This window comes from Verticillium alfalfae, genomic scaffold (genome assembly GCF_000150825.1).
Source record: "Verticillium alfalfae VaMs.102 supercont1.3 genomic scaffold, whole genome shotgun sequence".
Classification (NCBI taxonomy): Eukaryota; Fungi; Ascomycota; class Sordariomycetes; order Glomerellales; family Plectosphaerellaceae; genus Verticillium; species Verticillium alfalfae.
In genome coordinates this window covers 2349560-2368295 of record NW_003315036.1, presented here as the reverse complement: position 1 = coordinate 2368295, position 18736 = coordinate 2349560, and the positions used below count along the sequence as shown (strand labels likewise).

The following is an 18736-nucleotide window of genomic DNA, read 5'->3' as shown; positions in this document are numbered from 1 at the left end:
ACTGTGTCGTGGAGCGATCGAGGAGGAGAGGGGAAGACACCCGCAGCGCAAGCAAGAAGGGCTGGTCGCAATGTGTTCGTTCGGTCCCTGCTGGTGATGCGTCGATTAAATCGGGGGCCAGGTTTCTTCAGGTGTGTGGCAGGATGCGGCGGCGGTGAAATGATCGACCACGTGGTGGCAGTGTTTGCCCAAGTGCCAGGTCAACAACGATCAGGGGGGCGAGGGGTCGTGGCACTTGTGGTGGCCGAATTGAGAAGGGAAAAAAGTGTTTGCTGCAATATCAATCAATATTGGCCGTCTCTCATGTCGGGCCAAGTTCGAATCGGTCCTCGGGGGTCGATCGAGTCGTGGGTGGGGGGGAGGTTGTTGTCAGGGGTAGGCTGGCACGCCAGATGAAGCTTTAGCTTCTAGTTGGCCTGGGGCTGGTCTAGATCGGGGGGGGGGAGAGGGGGGCGCGTCAAGTAGCGGCCCAGTGGGGAGACAGACCCAAGAGCTGGCTCTAGGGGACGGGCTAGCTAAATTGTACCGACCTAGAGACAAAGAGCAGCACCTGCTCGACGGGCTTTGGCTGAAGAATGCAGGCCGATGTGATCAGGACCGTCCAGCTCAGTCAGGTCAATACAGAGGATGATAGAGTTGGGTGATGCAGATATGAAATGGTGCAGTGCGAAGACAGAAAGAGAAACAACAACAACAAAAAAAAAAAAAAAAAAGGAGGCAGGTGGTGTCGCAATCTGTTTGGAATTGGATTGGTGGTGGCCTTATCTCGCGACGATCTTGGATGGCGCACATGATTTTGGTCCCTTCCGTCTTGTATGACCCTTGGCTCTTGTGTGGCCCCTGGCAAGCCTGGTTGAGTGATTGTCCAAGTGGCAGTGCTTCGACTTGGCCCATCTGGGCTCGATTCCAAGGGTAGGTGGCGTCAAACGGCCCGCCCGGGAGATTTAACGTGACGCATCGTCACCCTGGTTCTCCTGGTTCTTCTCACGGACTGGACAATGAAACATCCACCCGCGCTGCGACTGCCCGCGGTTTCTTCATCAGACCAGACGCCTAGCCTCTGCCCAAGTACCGACTCAGGGGTCTGCCTCTCGGCGATCGAGGGACGAGACGAGACAGCATCATCGCAGCGTTTGACCTTCTTCATCCACTGGCAGGCAGCGAAGAGCCATGGCTGTCCTGCCATCATGGACAAGCCTCGCATATCACAATCACCTAGCACAGGTCCGTCCCACCAAACGTCACCGGAAAGCTGCAGTCTAGTGTTACAGAGGCACACAGGCTAGACAACCGTGGTGGGAACCTCACTTAACACGCGACCCTCGCACGCCAGGCCACTGCTCCACCGTTTCATCTCCGCGTCCCACTTCTATCGAGTAGTCTCGACCGCCGACAGCATCGAGACGTTTGCTTTCCTCCTCCATGGTCGCACCCGCCGGGCACGTCGACCATCAACAAGCGTGAATGGTTTAGTGGTAAAATTCTCCGTTGCCATCGGGGAGCCCTGGGTTCGATTCCCAGTTCACGCACAGTAGAACGCCGTTCGGCGTCGTAGCAACCTTTTGACGTTCGTGTCCTCTACTTTTATACTTCTCTTTTGTGGGAATCTGGCCTATCTCGACAGCGTGGTACTATAGAGCAATCTTGTAGGGCTCATTATGTCAGCAGTCTAGCGTGGTATCATTGCCGCGTTTCCTCCGTGGCTACCTCATCTTCCATAATGATAAAGGGGACTACTGAAATACGGCTTCCAATGTTCATTGAATACTTTCACGCAATTTGGATTGCTGGCTGCCTCGTTCTGTTCGGATGATTGCGTCCTGCCACCGCCATCACTCTCCTCTTAACAAGGGCTGCCGTCATTCCAAGTCGCAAGCTTATATCTCCGCAGGTCCCTTGAGATTTCGATCTTGAACCTGCCGCGCCCCTCTTTCACATTCTCGGTCACCATCCACTCCGCCTGACTATCGTGCGCCAGTCAAGTTTGTTCGAGGCGACCCCTGTCTTACTCACGTTCGTCTCGGAGCATTCTCAACAGATAATAAAAAAGCAAGTGCTGTCTCATGTCTTTGGCAGCTCAAGAGTTATGTGAAGCCGACTAGGCACTATCCCCGTTCATCGACAGAGCGCAGTATTGCTTCACATGTTTGAAATCTACACATTTTCTATGCGTCTATGCTTTGAAGACATGCTCTGATTCCGCACCTTGTAGCAGACGCTATGACGGCGCCTACTGCAGACATCGCTGGCAAAGTAGCCAGCGCTGAACCCAACTTCTATGCCACCCATCCGTCCTACCTTTTCGACAGGTATACCGAAACCTACAAATAAAGAGGGTCATCTCTAGGGAGGGGGGGAGGCGTTCGAATCTAGAGTTTGTTCAGGTCTGCAGTATGCTAACCCTTTTTAATCTCTGAAATAGAAGCATGCTGTCATGGAGCAGCGTGTGCTACAAGTCCGCAAGAGCTCCGCCAGGCAGACCAAATGTATTCCCGAAACTACTATAAAAGTAAGAGTAAACGACGAGGTGGAATATAAATCGACCTATTATGCAGGTTTCACTGCGTTGGCGACTTCACATGCGTCGGAGGGCCCCGTTCAAGGCTTCAACCGTATGGAGGATGAAGCCTTGAAGTTTGGGCATGCAAAGCTTGACTGTGTGGTCACGGAGCATTGCATTTCTTCTAGTACAAACACTTAAAGTGTGATGCTGAATTATACAGAATGGAGGCCCCGGCACAGAGTGTCCATGAATCATAAATGAATCACGGCGTCGAGCTGAGCGTGGTTATATGTGTCTGCGAAGTTTCAACATAATACAACGACAAACTGTCCCAGCACAGAAAATTCTGTTCACTGTAAAATTGCTGCCTTCATTGATAAGTGATTTGAGATAAGTTCAACTTTGGCTGCTGTTGCAAGAAGTGACGGGAATGGCCTGGGTCAGACACTGAAGCTGGTGGTGACAGTATCCCGCTTAGCAAACGACGAAGGCTGTAAGCCGTGTTCCAATCAGCCGCGAAGTTACCCCATGAGATCAACGAGAGGATTTCACATTAAAAAAGTGTCAAATGAGATGCACCACGAGCAAAAGCTAATGCACTGCGTGAACTGGGAATCGAACCCAGGGCTCCCCGATGGCAACGGAGAATTTTACCACTAAACCATTCACGCTTGTTGATGTACATGGCCAGTAGAGAGGGATATAGAAAGTACTCAGTTTGTTCAAGCTTTTGCAAGAGAGGCAGACTGGCCCTGAACAAGCCAAATACTAGCTAACTAAGCTTGGAATCATGACGCAACTTCGAGCAGTGATGCCCAAGTGGCATCGGAAACGCAGTTCTCCACGCATATGGTATCTATTGTTACATATCTACTTCCCCCATCGTACAACATAAGCCATGGTACATGCATGACTTCCAGGTCTTCTAATCCTCCAAGGGGTCAGACACGGCCAGGTCATCGCCCAGCCTTCCAATCAGCTCGGCGTGCGACGGCCTGAAGGGCCACTTCATGAAAGCGTCCAGTATCTCCATCCACTGCTGCTCGTTCAACAACCGTGAGCACATCCCAGACGGCCCTGTGCCAGGCAGGCCGCCCTTCGCCGGGTCGCGCAGGCTCGGGCAATTCTCCAGAATGCCCTCTCGTGCCCCAGGCCACAGCTTGTCCAGCGTGTCCTCCACTGGATCGAGCGACGATGACAGCATTGACCGCTGGATCAGGTCAAAAATGTCACCCGTGGCGCTGGACCCAGAGCCCACGTTGCGCAGGAGAGGGTGCATGGCCTTGGGCTGGATGTCGAGCAGCGCCGTCTCGACGTTGGGGAAGAAGTCGCCCGGCTCGACGCGCAGCGGCTCCCACGGCCTGCGGTCATATAGCAGCGCTGGCGGATCCTGGCGGAACAAGAGGTAGTTGTCGCGCAGCAGGTGGTAGTCGGCCTTTGAGTTCTTGGGCAGGGCCGCGACGCGCTCGCTGTACGCCTTCTCTCGCGCGGCGAACTCGTCGGCCGTCAGCTCGCCCCTGCTGTGGAGACGGGTGAGCTCCTGCTGCTCGTGGATCAGCTCGTCGAAGATGGCGACCTCGCGCTCGTTGCGAATGAGCTGATTGGCGAGGATCGCGCGCCGGGCGTTGCCTTTGGATTTGGGGGCGCCAAGCTTGTCTTCGGCTGCGAGGCGGTTGAGTTCATCCAGCTCTGCGAGGTAGGGGCGTACGACGTGCGTGGACTCTTTGCCGGCCAGGGGCTCGGTGCCTGTGTGGTTCTTCATGACCTCGTCGGTCAGGGCCATTCTGCGGTGAGACGGCGGCTCATTGATGCCTGCGGACTTCATCCGGGCGAGGGTGTTACGCGAGCTCTCAATATTGATCCACTGGTCGCGGGCGTACATCTTCTTCAGCTGCTCGGGGGTGACCTTGAGTGAAGCTGGGTCCTTGCCCGCTACCTCGGCGAGATACTCGCACGAGAACTCGGCCTGGAGGGCAGTTTTCTTTCGGTTCTGTACGCTGCGCGGCAAGAAAGTGCGCTTGTCATCGTCGTTGATCCAGAGGAGCATGCGCACGAGGCCATATTTCTGGAAGAGGGAGCCGAGTCGAATGCTTGTGAGGAGCTGATATAGTACTAGTACAGCGACCGAGTCGAAGTTACGGAAACGGCGTTTAGGGTAAAAGGATAGGTTGGCGGTCACAAGAAGGGTATCATTCCGTGAGGGTTCGGTACCAGAGCTTTGGGGCTGTTCGACCTGGTGTTCGAGGTATCCGAGAGCCTTGGTGAGCTCGGTCCAGAGAATCCCCGATTCGGGAACGAGTTTTGCGCCGGGCTCTTGCAGGAGGGGGTCGAGAAAGGGTTTATAGAGCTCAGCATCGGGTTCCATGAGGATGTGGGAGCGAGGCTTGAGAAAGTCGTTTAGCTTCTTTGACCAGACTCCCGCACCGGGATTGATATCGAGCAGGTCGCACCCAACATGACGTTCCAGTGACGGCGCAATGTAGTCTATAACATCATCTGTATGGGATCTCTCGTCAGCGACACTGGGGGCCTCCGGCCAAATGCGTAGGATGTTAGCCGTACCGCAGAACTTGTCATTGGTTATGTTGACCCGCGCCCGGTCGCCCTTAGGCTTTGCCTTTGTGGATTTTTTGCGAGTCTTCTCCTTCTTTTCGTCCGCTTCTATCTGTTCTCGCGTTCGCCGCCTCGAGATGTAGGACCACACGCCGGTGTCCGCAAGCGATTTGGCCGTTGGATTGGGTGTTTTGAGAAGGTCTTTCGGGAGGCTCGATGCCGATCGACGGCAAGATAGAGCCGCTATGCTGCGAAGCAAGGGGGAATTCGGGCGCACATTGCTACGACAAAGCCACATCTAGACAAAAGAAAGACAGAGCTTGAAGGACCGCGTTTTGAACATGGAGTATCGAATGTTTGGAGCCGTCGCAAAACATCGGCCGAGTGCAATGCACACTTCATCAGTCCTTACGATAAGGAACCGATAAGCCTCCACCCCACACTGAGCTCCTGCATAACGGATTCATCCTTAGTCATCCATCTCTGGTTACTTTTTACCCTTCTTATGCGCTTTTATGCCTTTCCTAAAAATCGAGTTGAGGGGCCATGTATCATCTGTAGATGCATGTGAGACAAATCACATAACTATGAGACCAGAAAAGAGCATTTTCCTGAAGCATCCTCACAACCTATAAGAGTTCCAACTTATATAACTTATACATCAAAGAGTGTAACGGAACAAGGGGCTCCTGTCCCCCATCTTCAGGAGCTGATCCTGGGTGTACCGAGCCCTGATATCCTCCTCCGACAAGGCCTCCTTCTTCTTGTTGCCCCATTTATACGCAGCCTCAGCAGCGAAGGCCATGAGCAGGCCGCTTAAGCCGAACGCCAAGCTGAGACCGAACCCAGTGTTGTACATGGGCGCGTCCGAGTCGAAGAACATGTAGCTGCCCATGATACCGCCCATGTTTCCCAGGGCAATGTTGAGGGCCAAGCCGACGGCGCGGCGCGACGCCGGCGCCAGGTTGTTCGCTGCCCAGGACGTGGCGGCCGGCATGGCCGGGTAGATGCCGATGCATGCAATGACGGCGGCAAAGTAGGACGGACCAATCTGGTTTTCAAAGTTGCCGCGAAGACCGAGCATGATGCTGAAGCCGACGCAGACGCAACTGAACGGGATGACGACGAAAGGCATCCGCCAGTAGTAGCGGTCCGAGAATTGGGAGAACACAATGGATGAGATGGCGCCGGCGACGTAGGGAGGGGCTGTCATCAATTGCGCCTGTGTGTTTTCGAAGCCCATCGAACGTGTTATGGTCGGGAGATTGAATTTCGTGCCTATCGCAGGTCAGTCAATCAGTCAAAACTATCACGGAGCTTTGATGTCGTCGAGTCTGATGCAGTTTAGAACGAGACCAAACGTACCGTAGCTCATGGCCGATTGGCAGAACTGGATGTAGGCCACCAGCCATAGTCTCCAATTGAGGACGCAAGCCTTGAGATCTTGCCATATGTACTTGTCCTCTTTGGCCTCATCTTGGAATCGTCCTCCCTGCTTGATGAAGTGCTGGAGCTCGAGGAACCGAATCTCCTCAGGGTCAAGCCATCTCCCACTGAGCGCAGGCGTGTCTACCAGGCAGAAGAACGTCATGATGCCCAGTGCCACGGTAATGATACCCTCAATGAGGAAGATCCAGCGCCAGCCCTCGTAGCCGCCGACGCCATCCATCTTCGCAATACCTGCGGCCAGCAACCCCGAAAAGGCACCAGACAGTGCGCTCATGCAGTAGAACCATGAAATGCGCGAAGCCAGATCTCGTGGCATGTACCAGAAAGTGCAGAGATAGACAGCGCCAGGAAAGAAACCGGCTTCGAAAACGCCGAGAAGCATGCGCAGAGCGAGGAGGCCGCCGAAATTCTGGACGACTCCGTGGAGGGTCATAATAACGCCCCAGGTTGTGACCAGTATGCCCATGTACAGAGATGGACGCTTGAATCGCTTGAGTAGAACGTTTGAGGGTACTTCGAGGAGGATGTAAGGGACGAAGAAGAGGGACAGGACAATGTTCCACTGAATACCGCTAATTCCGAGATCGACGTCTATGCCCTCAATCTTGGTGTTTCCAATATTGGAGCGGTCGAGGTGGGAGATGAGGTACAACACCGCAAGCATGGGAGTCAAGCGTACATCGACCTACAGACAAATCGTTAGGACTGCAGCTCTCAGACTTCCATCCCGGCACAGGCTTTTCAGACTTACTTTTCGCATTGTTCGCTTTCTCTGTTCCGGTGTGTAGTTCTCATAGAAATGAACATCGTCGTCAGTCAGACCCAGGACGTGGAACGAATCAATGACCCGAGCATGAGGTGCCTTCTCGGGCACGTCATCTGACACGTCGCGGTTGTCGTCCACGAGAACAATTTCGGGCTTCTGGGTCGAGGGATTGTTGTTGGCCATTTTCGCAGCTTGGGACAGGCAGCCCTGCGTCAAAATGAGGCGCAAATGGTGCAGTATCTCCTCAACTTGACCCAGATTCTCGTAGTTGAGAGAGTCGCGAGATCAAAAAGGCTGGCTATCGAACCGCAGTTCCAGACTAAATGCGCGCGAGCGCCGAGCTTTTGTAGTCTGCCATCATCTGTGGCATTCCCTGGGGAACATCCTCGCCGTGGCACATGGCGCAACAGATTTGCCCTCTCCCCTTCGCCGCAGAAGCTTAGGTGCGTTTGTGGAGATACCAAGACAAATCTACGTGGTGGATCGCGCGGGGTCTAGCAATTGATGCGATGGAATCCGTGGCAATGATTCTCTTCGCGCCTGGATGGTTACAAGTTGCCCCAGGTTGAGGGAACAGAAAGCTGCTCAGACTTCCAAGACTCGTCTTGGCCTTCGTGGAGACTGGGAAACTGGGCTCTTGGCAGTCTTATGGCCACCGAGCCGAGACGGAAAAGACGGATTTACTCGCATCGACAGACTGCGGGGCCCCGGATCTCAAGCTCGGCAAATGGGCGTCGCATGGAGAATCTCCAGTCTCCCCGCAGTTCTCCAGTATTCATTCTTTATCCGTCCCATCCCCAGCCAGTTTCCGCCTGGCTCTTCACTCTTTTCAATGTTTCTCCAGTTGACCAGGAATCCGCCCCTATCGCCCGCTTGAAACGACCCGAGAATCTTTGCCCAGCCCAGCCTGTGCAACTGGGATCAGCAGCAATGGATTCACAAGCACCAACCCCCACAGCCGCGGCCGCGGCTCGCGTCTCCAAATCGACGCAACATTCGGCGGAGAGCGCGTCCGGTTCTTCACCTCAGCGCATGTCACGCAAACGCAGCCTTTCGACAGCAAACGGCGACACGCTGGGCTCACCTGGCTCTGATGACACAATTACCCACAACCACGGACGAGGCAGTAAGGGCCACAAGGTCAGCAGGGCATGTGATCACTGCAAGCAACGCAAAGCCAAGTGCAGTGGCACAATACCATGCGCGACCTGCTCCAATAGGGGGCTGACGTGCCTCTATGCGGCTCGATACTCGAGGGGCCGCCCGCCGACCCCGCCACCGTCACGGGATCATCATCCGGCGGCAGCTCCGACTCACCATGTCAATGCAAGACTTGACCACCAGACTGAGCCCCGAGTTACTGTATCTCAACCTGAGAATATGCGCTTGAGCGTCAATCGTCTCAGTGAGAGTGTACCAGCGTCCCGTGCGTCCCCTGAGCTCGGTATGGCGGAAATTGAGGGACAGGTTTTTGATCCCACATCCGGCGTCACCTTTCTCCACCGAGCTTGGAAAAGGCTAGCCAAGCATGACGGTGCCGTTCCTGTCAATGATTCCCATGCCTACGCTTCCGTCCAACACCAACCTGTTATGCTGGCCGGAGACAGACCTCTGCCCCAGACCTCGGAAGAGGACATTTACAGGTTGAACTTGCCCGGCCATCAAGACCTTGTGGATCTGCTGGCCATGTACTTTGATGTCTGCATTGCAACATACCACATTGTGCATAGACCTACGGCACAGTGTTGGCTGGAGACCATCGAAACAAACGTCCAGGGGGGACAGGTACCTTGGCAGGGTCTTGGCAGGGCCAGGACGTCCATCGTACTAGCCTGCCTAGCTGTAGCGACGGCACATCGTCAAAAGTCGCGTGGTCTTGCTTCCGACCAGGTCGACGTGCTCTCGCTGTCTCCAAGCGATCACCTCTTCTGCGTTGCTGCTCAGCTCACGGACGCGGAAACCGGGTCCCCGCGACTCGAGTCTGCTCAGGCGCGAATAATCCAAACCTTGTATCTCCTGACCACCTCTCGATTCAATCGAGCTTGGTACACCTTTGGCAATGGACTGCAGATCATCTCAGCATTGGGTCTCCATCGAAAAAGTGCGAGAAAGCGCCAGCTCACTTCGAGCCCGGTCGACTACATCCAGTCGCAATTCCGTGTTCGAACCTTTTGGACAGCGTACATCTTGGACAAGTACCTTGGCGTGATATTCGGGCGTCCAAGGCATTACCATGATGACGATATTGATCAAGTCTTACCGGACAAGATCGACGACGACGATATGACAGCCCAGGGACCCATCGCTGTGGGCGGTGAGCAGGCAGGCGCTGCAGCAGAGGCTTTGATATTTCACATCAAGTAAGGCTTCCGACCCGAATTCAGATATCATGACTGATAGTTTGTTAGGATCGCCCAGATCATCAGCAAGATATCGCGTGAGGTCTACTCGATCAAACCCATATCGGAGGAAGAACGCATCTCCGCCGCACACCGACTTAGCAAAGAGGTCCACGAGTGGAAGGAGAGCCTGCCACCGTATTTGGGCTCCATCCATCCTTCAATGCTAGTTCCAAGCTTCAGGCGGAAATCGATCGTCCTCAAGCTTGGCTACAGTCACGCCATTATGCACGCTAACAGGCTGTTCCTCCTGGCGACGGTGTACCCGGAGAGTGAAACTCAGATTGCCGAGTGTCTGGGTGCCGCTCGCAGCGTGTTCGAGACGGTTGATGGCCTAGCTGCAGAGGGCCCAATCTTTCACGCCTTTTGGTGGACGCAGTATGTCACCTTTTGCGCCTTGGTAATCTCGTATGTCTGGGACATACAACTCAAGCGAAGAGGCGTCGTGTTGGTGGGAAAGGAGCAAGCCAAGCATACGAGATTGATGGAGCTTGCGCGGCGGTGCCAGACGCATCTTGCCAAAGCAACGGCCACAAACTCTCCCAGTCGGCGGTATGCCGTAATCTTGGAGGAGTTTCGTTCCGAAGCCATGGGCAATCCGCCAGTGCCCGGTGGCGATAGTGGTCAACTGGCTGAAGTGCAGCCGGGACAGGCGATGCACTCTGAAGCGCAGGTCGGGCCGCTGCAGGATGTGTCCTACTATCAACTGCCGGGGCCGGAGGGGTTGGACGTGCCCCTGGACCCTAACGGACAGCTTGGACATAGTCTTCTGGATGAGTGGCATACGACGGATTGGCTCGACCTGGATTCCTCAGCGTTTGGCCCATACATGGATTTTGAACCGAGTTCCCTCCATTGGATGTCGGACATTGGTATCTAGCCTGTTTTATCTAGCCTGTATTCGATTTGTTCTAATTCATGCCCCTCTACACGGTGAACTTCGTCTTGTTCTCCTCTGCGGCCTCTTGCGCTACTTTCTTGGCCTCCTCTTCTCCGACCTCCTGGAAGATATCGAAGCCCCACCTCGTCTGCCAGTTGAATCGCTTGTTCCTCTCCAAGCCGTTCAGCTTCTCAAACACATCAGCAGGAAGTTCTCGTACTTCAAAGTTGCTCTTAATACGACTCGGTGTGACACTTTTTGGCAACACAACGGTTCCGCGCTGCACGCCCCAGGCCGCGAGAAGCTGCCCCCTATCAACGCCGAGCTCATCGCTGAGCTCTCCAACCAGCGGGTCGTCAACTGTCCGAGGCTCGCCGGTCTGGTTGTTGCCGAGCGGAGAGTAGGCGGTCAGCACGATGCCTTTTGACTTGCAGAAGTCAAAGAGCTTCGGCTGTTGAAGGTAAGGGTGTGCCTCGACCTGGTTGACGGCCGGCACGGTCTTGGTGGTTGCGAGAAGAGACTCAAGTCTATTGATAGTGAAGTTGGAGACACCGATGGCGCGGACCTTTCCAGAGGTCACGAGCTTCTCCATGGCAGCCCATGTAACCGATGGGTCAATATCTGCCAGCGCAAACACGCCATTGTCCTCAAGGGGAAACCACTTTCCAGTATTCTTGAAAGCGCTGATGACTGTCAGAATGTAGACAAACTCTCCGTTGGCGGGATCACTCACACTGGCCAGTGCATCAAGAACAAGTCGAGGTAGTCGGTACCGAGGTCGTGTAGCGTTTTGTTGACACCGGCCTCAACATCTTCAGGTGCGTGATTTGTGTTCCATAATTTGCCAGTAAGGAAGATTTCAGATCGAGGCACACCTGACTTTCGGATTCCTTCACCGACTTCTGCCTCGTTGCGGTAGATCGCGGCGCAGTCAATATGACGGTAGCCGGCCTTGAGAGCAGTCTCTACCGCGATTTCGACTTCACCAGGTTTGGCCTGCCAGGTGCCGAAACCGACGGCGGGGATCTTGGCCCCTGTATTGAGGGTGAGATGTGTTGCGAGAGGCATATCGATGACGAGAGGAAAGCAAGGGTGAGGATGGTAGGTCCGATGAGAGCCGGTTCTGCGTGTGGACAGTCACAACAGTTAAAAAGACAGCAAAGTTATAGTTGGCATGTATCCCAGCTGCACCAGCCAAACGTCTACGGAATACGTCCTGTTTGTAGTAAATTGAGAAACTGTCGTCGTAGGCTCGTTCCTAATTGGGCGGAGAAGCGATCACAGGCTCAATCGGGAAATCCGTCGAATCCGTCAAATCCGTAGGCTGCCCAAGCACATCGGATTTGTGCCCCTCATTTTGGCATCAGGGACATATCCGTTACTTAGCCTCATAATCTGGGGAAAAGCGGGTTCGATTTATCCGCATCAATCTGCGTCCTATCCGTCTCTGCCGATGTGCCGTCTAAGATCTGCTGACGGCATTTCAGTCTGATGGAAACGGATATGACAGACTACCCTGGTTGTGAATTCATAAGGACAGCGACCCTTGGCTCTCAAGTGGCTTTCGAGAAGATAGGCCATTCTCTTGAACTGCCTCCAACCGCAACTGAACACCAATTCCACACATGGCGCCTCCATCAGTCTATGGGCCCACGGGTCTAGTCAGCCCCAGCAACTCTCCACTGCAATCATTCGCCAATCCCCAGACAGCCATCGTTGAAGATGATTCCACAATACAGACCGTGGATGAGCTCGTTCGACGGAGGGCACGAAGCCATCCTGACAAGGTGATCGTGTCCTACCCCTCCACGGGTATTGAATACGTCGACTACACCATGCGTCAACTTGACGTCTTCGCATACCGCGCGGCAAAGTCATACCAGCAGTCACTTCCCGCGCGCCGGTCTTCGACAGAAAAGCCAATGACGGTCGCAGTCATCGGGCCGTCAAATTTTGAGTATCTCATCACAATGCTTGCGATGACCAAGCTGGGACATACTACACTCTTTCTGTCGACCAGGATCTCACAGGAGGCTGTTGAGAACTTGATAAAGACGACCGGGGCGCAGGTTCTCATCGCGGATCCTCGCCACGCTGCAACCGCAGAAGTCGCTCAGAAATCGCTTCCAGGCCTGGAAATTCTTGAACTCGTGAATAGTTCAGCCTTTGATTTCGAGATTGAGGTTCACGCAGACACGCAGCTGGATGCTCATCTCGACCCAGCAATCGAGACAAACAACCGTGTCTACATTATCCATTCAAGCGGTATAGTTCACCCAATATCACTCAGAGCCCTCATACATTTGGCTAATTCGGTGCAGGTTCCACGGGCTTGCCCAAGCCGATTTATCAGACTCACAAGTCAGCAGTTGCCAACTACGCCTGGAGCATGGAGATGAAGGCATTCATTACGTTGCCATTATATCATAACCACGGCATCTGTAACCTGTATCGCGCGATCCACTGCGGCAAGCAGATTCATCTGTACAACGCTGATCTTCCCCTGACCCACAACTACCTGGCTAAGATCATGCGAACACACCGATTCGAGATCTTTTACGGTGTACCATATGCACTGAAGCTTCTCTCCGAGACGGACGAGGGCATGTCCCTCTTGCGGGATCTCAAGGTTGTCATGTATGGAGGCTCGGCTTGCCCCGATGACCTTGGAGATTCTCTGGTTGACCACGGAGTTAACCTCGTCGGCCACTATGGAGCGTAAGTTACCCGCCTTGTCACTACAGGATTTGCATTCTGATGATCTGCAGTACCGAAGTTGGTCAATTAATGACCTCTTTTCGCCCCGCGGATGACAAGGGTTGGAACTACGTGCGTGAGACGCCCAAGCTGTCTCCATATCTTCGATGGATACCTCGCGGCGAGAACCTCTACGAGTGCGTTGTGCTCGAGGGCTGGCCCTCCAAGGTAGCCTCAAACCAGGACGATGGCTCTTACGCGACAAAGGATCTCTTTGAACCCCACCCTACGATCCCCAAAGCTTGGAAGTACATTGCTCGCCGTGACGATACCATCAATCTCGTCAACGGTGAAATGTTCAACCCCGTATCTACCGAGGGAACCATTCGCTCCAGCAAAGATGTGACCGAAGCAGTCATCTTCGGTGTTGGCCGATCGGCCTTGGGTGTGTTGATTGTCCCAGCCGCGTCGCTCGGGGGCAAGACCGAGGAGCAAGCCTTGCATGTCATCTGGCCCGTGGTTGATGCTGCATGCCGCAACGTCGAGGCCTACGCCAAAATCCCCAAGAGCCTCATCAAGATCCTACCCTATGGCTGTGACTACCCCAGAACCGATAAGGGCAGTGTTATTCGCCAGGCGTTTTACAAGACCTACGCCAAGGATATTGACGAGACATACGACAAGGCGGATGCCTCTTCCGGCGATCTTCAGAAGCTCACCCTGGAGCAACTCCGCGAATTCGTCCGTCAGTCCGTATTCAAGGCATTGGGCAAAGAGACTCCCTTTGAGAATGATACAGACTTCTTCTCGCTCGGCTTGGACTCGCTGCAGGCCATTCAGATGCGGAGCGACATCTTGAAGACCATTGACGTGCAGGGCCACAAGCTTGGACAGACGGTGGTTTTCGACCATCCTTCGGTGGAGAACTTGAGCGCGTACCTGTTCAGCCTTTCGAGCAACGAAACGGCCGTAAAAGAAACGTCGGTTGAAAGTGAGATGCGCAACCTCATCGAACGATACTCCCAAAAGCCAGCATTGAGTGACCGGGTCCTTTCCGCCGTCGCCGTCACTGGCGCAACAGGCTCGCTTGGAGCTCACGTCGCTGCAAAGCTTGCCCGAGACCCCACGGTCTCAACCGTGTACTGTCTTGTACGCGCCAAGTCCGATAGCGAGGCTGCCCGGCGCGTGCAAGCGTCTCTGATCCAAAGACGCATCTACCACGGCCTTCGACTCGCCGATCGCCAGAAGATTGTCAGCCTGGCGTCGGATCTCTCAGACGACCAGCTCGGCTTGACGACCGCGAACTACACCCAACTGACCGAGACCCTGCGGTCCGTGATCCACTGCGCATGGTCCGTCAACTTCAACATGCGCCTTTCAAGCTTTGAAAAGTCCAACATAGCCGGCGTCTCGAACCTCATCTCTCTCTGCAAAGCGACGCCGTCATCGGCCGCAACGTTCAACTTCTGCTCCTCTGTCAGCACTGTCGTCCGCGCGACGACCGTCCCCGTTCCGGAGTCTCTTCCGGAGCTCGAGTGGGCGCAAGGCATGGGCTACGCCCAGTCCAAGTGCGTCGCCGAGCACCTCTGCGCCCGTGCCACCGAGCGCGGTGTCACGGCGCGGGTGCTACGCGTCGGCCAGATCGTCGCGGATACGAAGCACGGCGTCTGGAACGACACGGAGGCGATCCCGCTAATGCTGCAGGCGGCCGTCACGATCGGGGCGCTCCCTCGGCTGAGGGAGACGCCGTCCTGGACCCCCGTCGATGTCGTCGCCGCCGCCGTGTCTGAAATCTCTCTCTCGGACGCCGGTGGTGTGTTCACCAACGTGACGAACCCCAGGGTGTTCGACTGGACGAATGACTTACTGCCAGCGCTGAGGAGGGCGGGGCTCGAGTTTGAGGAGGTCGAGCCCAAGGAGTGGGTGAGGCGTCTCCGCGCGTCGAACCCTGACCCGGCGCGCAACCCGCCGATCAAGCTCGTCGATTTCTTCGCGTCCAAGTACGACAAGACAGAGTTCGGTCCATCCAAGTCGTATGTCACCAACAAGGCCTGCGAATTGGCACCATCGCTGGCGAGTGTAGGCGTCCTGGACCAGCAGCTTGTCGACAATTTCGTGACGTACTTCAAGGCCAATGCCTGGGCGCAGCCTGCCGGCAAGCCCGAGATGAAGAAGACGGTTGTCATCGTAGCGGGACCATGCGGAAGCGGCAAGTCCACGCTGGCGGCAGTCTTGTCTCACAAGCTCAAGGTTCCCTTCATCGAGGGCGACTTGCTTCACTCCCGCGCCTCGGTCGAGAAGATGGCTGCATCCCAAGCCCTGACAGATGCGGACCGCTCTGCCTGGTTGGAGCGTCTCGGCAAAAGAGCCGTCGAAACCATCTCCGATCTCGGATACGATTCGGTAGTTCTGAGCTGCTCCGCTCTGCGTCGGCCTTATCGAGATGCTTTGAGGCAGATCGTCGGTCAAGATGTGCAAACCATCTTCCTGGACCTGCAAGGCGAGCCTGAACTGCTGGCCGCTCGCACAAACGGCCGTGTGGACCATTACATGCCCTCGACTCTGGTGGATAGTCAGGTTGCGGTCTATGAGACACCTGATGTGAACGAGGTTGACGTACTCCCTCTAGATGCTGCACCAGCACCGGAAGAGGTGGCTTCCGAGGCATTGTGGCTGTTGGGCCTCAAGGGTTTGGTGTTTTGATATTTTGCATAAGTATGTATGGCAGCCTCGGGTTTGTCTGGTTTGGCGATTCACAAGCCCTCCAGAAAGATTTACCTATGGAAAACAATACCACAGGAATCGAAACATCTATTACCACGTCTAGATTTTGCGGAGCCCAGAAGTGATGCCCTTCTTTACCAACTCCTGTTGTTGTTGAACACCTGTCTCCGTCTTTCGGAGGGACATATCACGTTCGCCCTGCACATCTTACCCGTGCTTTCATCAACATGCCACTTATCCGCTCCAGGAGTCCGCCTCGAGTAGAAGACTCCCTCAGGATCCCACTTCTCCTTGACATCAAGCAGTTTCTCCCAATTCTCACCGTACATCTCTCTCCTCCAGCCTCTCATATACGCATCAGCTTCATTGCTGTAGGAGCCGCCCTCGGGAGCAACCTCCGTCAGCAGTGGGGCCAGCTCGTCGCGGAACATCTCCACCTTGGCTTGCATCTCATCCTTTGCGGCGTTTTGCCATGGCCAAGTCATGATGACGAGAGCGTCGGCGTCGCGCCACGCAGGGTGCACGGCGGTGGGGTTGTCGGTACGTTGAAGTGGACGCATGGCGGTGCTGGAGGTCAAGGCACCTGACGAAACGATGCGGCGCATGATGGAAACGAGCTCGGCTCGTCGCGAAGCAGACTTGAGCACTGCACGGGGAATAATCCGACCGCCGGAGGGGTACTCTTTGGTTGGTTGGGAGGTGGCCATGTTCCGCTCTACATGCTCCATGTATGTGGGTACCTCGTTGAAGGTGGTGTAATGCGCAATCTTCCTCTCAGCGAGATACTCAGTAAATGGAGAGAGGAGAACCTCAACCTGAGCTGCTGTCTTGTTGTAGGCCGAAAAAGGGAAGAGGCCAAAGTGCTGCGGCCCATAGGCATAGGTCACGTAAGCGCCGGCATCCGTGAATGTAGGGATCAGCGAGTAAAACTTGTCAACCATGGCCCAGAAGACATCCGGCGCCAACGAGGAAGGATCGATGAACATGGAGGCGGCACCCATGGTCAGCATGGGGTAGACGCGAGCCGTCATGGAGACAACGACGCCCCAAGTGCCAGCGCCGCCGCCGTTGAGAGCCCAGAACAGATCGGCATTGGTGTCTCTGGACGCTTTTACAAGCTGGCCCCCAGCAGTGATGACCTCGAATTCGAGTGTCTGGTCGGCAGCGAGGCCGTACACTGAACTCAAAGGGCTGTGACCTCCACCCTGGACGTAGCCGCCCGCAGGGCCGACGGAGGAACAGTAACCGGCAACCATGACGAGGCCTTTGGTCTCTAGATAAGATTGGGCCTCAAAACCCATGATGCCAGCACCCATTTTCAGAGCAGGTCCTTTGTAGTACTTGTCCGACCACTGAATGACTTCGCGATCCTTGAGGTTGCTGACACGAACGGCAAGGCCTCCGTAGCCAATGGATCGACCATAGAAGTCATGGCCCGTGTTCCGGATCACGAAACGAACGTTGTGCTTTTTTGAAAAAGCGAGGGCGGCGACGATATCTTTCGCATCTGAAGCGTCCACAGTGTATGAATTGTAGTTCCCAATGGTGCAAGGTTCGGTGCGGTTGGTGAATGGATCACACGTCTCACCCGTAAAGTAGGCTGTCATCAAGGACGATGTGGATTCGTAGCTGAAAATGGACGTTAGTACGACGAGACTTGGTATTGCTTGAGAATCGACGACATACTGGACCGCGACATCATCCCAGCTGGCCCTCAGCTTCTCACATGCAGCTTCATTGTACGTGGGGTCGTGACAGACAGCGCCGATGGGTTCGACTTTGATCAAGTGCCCGCCGACCGTCGAGTTCAGCTCTTTCCACTCCGACTGGCTCGGCCAGCAATCCTCTGTCGGAAGGCAGTGGCATGTTTTCGCAAAGCTCTTGGATGCGAAAGCCACCACACTGGCAGCGAGGTAGAGGGACCTCATGGCGGTCGTAGGTGGAGGTCTCGAGAACGGCGATGGTGCCGTGGGAGGTACTGTTTGGGCGGAGCAGATCAAGGAGACACGGCGAGAGGCAGAGAATCTTGTCCCTCAGAAGAACGCTCAACTTGTTTGTTCTCTCTAGTGGTGTACCTAAAAAACCGAGCGAAAGACAACAAGCCGAGCGCTGGCCATCAGAGGTTCCAGTCACGAGGGGCACAGACGAGAAAGCTACATGGCTTTATGTGAACTCGTTAAGCTCGGTCAAGACACGAGAGACTGGTACGACCGAGCGGTCGGAGGGACCCAACTCTCCGTCTCGCAGAGGACAGTGGAGGTCCAGGTCAGGGTAACCTCCTCCGAGGAGGCGAAGACTTGGGGCGCGATCCTCAGAGGGGCGGGAGTGCCAACGACACACCAGGGAAGCGAAGCGTGATGCTGAGTACATGCTGGTCAACGGGCGCAGCCTGGGCATCTGACCGGACCTCTCGTCGTTCGCGAGGTGAGAGAGGGCGCAGACTCAAGGTAGCCAAACAAGAGGCTAAGGTCATGGACGCTATTGACCATGTTGCTGCAGGAGCAAGGAACAAAGTCTGGCGGACAGCTTGACCTGCTGGTATACAGATAGAGGGTGGTGCATTGAGCTGCAGAGGGAAATTAAGTGAAGGCTAGAAAAGGCGACTGGAGTAGGCGATGATATGCAAGAGAGGCAAATAGGAAAGGTCTGATGAATCTGATGAGGCGAGTGTCTTGGGAGACCAGGCAAAGGGAGGAAGTCCAGGGATGACAGAAGCCTCCTGCCTGTGGTTTGGTCACCATAGTGAGCCATGGAAAGAGCGTTGG

General features: G+C 55.0%; 7 protein-coding genes and 2 non-coding genes across 9 annotated transcripts; 3 read left to right on the top strand and 6 right to left on the bottom strand.

Moving 5' to 3' along the window:
- Nucleotides 1–922: 922 nt before the first annotated feature.
- Nucleotides 923–1424, bottom strand: VDBG_03242 (predicted protein; the record flags this gene model as incomplete). Its single annotated transcript, XM_003007057.1, has 2 exons — nt 923–1252; nt 1329–1424. 2 exons carry the CDS (start codon nt 1422–1424, stop codon nt 923–925), a joined length of 426 nt encoding a protein of 141 aa, XP_003007103.1.
- Nucleotides 1425–1458: 34 nt separating this feature from the next.
- Nucleotides 1459–1529, top strand: VDBG_15070. The gene has a single exon. It is a non-coding gene; the product is annotated as a tRNA-Gly (tRNA).
- A 1574-nt stretch (nt 1530–3103) lies between these two features.
- On the bottom strand, nt 3104–3174 carry VDBG_15069. Its single transcript has one exon. It is a non-coding gene; the product is annotated as a tRNA-Gly (tRNA).
- Nucleotides 3175–3428: 254 nt separating this feature from the next.
- Nucleotides 3429–5354, bottom strand: VDBG_03241 (conserved hypothetical protein; the record flags this gene model as incomplete). Its single annotated transcript, XM_003007056.1, has 1 exon — nt 3429–5354. One exon carries the CDS (start codon nt 5352–5354, stop codon nt 3429–3431), a length of 1926 nt encoding a protein of 641 aa, XP_003007102.1.
- Nucleotides 5355–5717: 363 nt separating this feature from the next.
- Nucleotides 5718–7454, bottom strand: VDBG_03240 (inner membrane transport protein yfaV; the record flags this gene model as incomplete). Its single annotated transcript, XM_003007055.1, has 3 exons — nt 5718–6334; nt 6422–7190; nt 7257–7454. 3 exons carry the CDS (start codon nt 7452–7454, stop codon nt 5718–5720), a joined length of 1584 nt encoding a protein of 527 aa, XP_003007101.1.
- A 747-nt stretch (nt 7455–8201) lies between these two features.
- VDBG_03239 (fungal specific transcription factor domain-containing protein) lies at nt 8202–10233 on the top strand (the record flags this gene model as incomplete). The annotated part of the gene is made up of 3 exons (XM_003007054.1): nt 8202–9631; nt 9680–10048; nt 10179–10233. 3 exons carry the CDS (start codon nt 8202–8204, stop codon nt 10231–10233), a joined length of 1854 nt encoding a protein of 617 aa, XP_003007100.1.
- A 363-nt stretch (nt 10234–10596) lies between these two features.
- VDBG_03238 (GCY) lies at nt 10597–11618 on the bottom strand (the record flags this gene model as incomplete). Its single annotated transcript, XM_003007053.1, has 2 exons — nt 10597–11233; nt 11284–11618. The coding sequence occupies 2 exons, from the start codon at nt 11616–11618 to the stop codon at nt 10597–10599; spliced, it is 972 nt and encodes a 323-aa protein (XP_003007099.1).
- Nucleotides 11619–12175: 557 nt separating this feature from the next.
- VDBG_03237 (thermosensitive gluconokinase) lies at nt 12176–15950 on the top strand (the record flags this gene model as incomplete). Its single annotated transcript, XM_003007052.1, has 3 exons — nt 12176–12815; nt 12872–13187; nt 13319–15950. The coding sequence occupies 3 exons, from the start codon at nt 12176–12178 to the stop codon at nt 15948–15950; spliced, it is 3588 nt and encodes a 1195-aa protein (XP_003007098.1).
- A 155-nt stretch (nt 15951–16105) lies between these two features.
- On the bottom strand, nt 16106–17899 carry VDBG_03236 (FAD binding domain-containing protein; the record flags this gene model as incomplete). The annotated part of the gene is made up of 3 exons (XM_003007051.1): nt 16106–17600; nt 17658–17815; nt 17861–17899. The coding sequence occupies 3 exons, from the start codon at nt 17897–17899 to the stop codon at nt 16106–16108; spliced, it is 1692 nt and encodes a 563-aa protein (XP_003007097.1).
- Between the last annotated feature and the right edge of the window lie 837 nt (nt 17900–18736).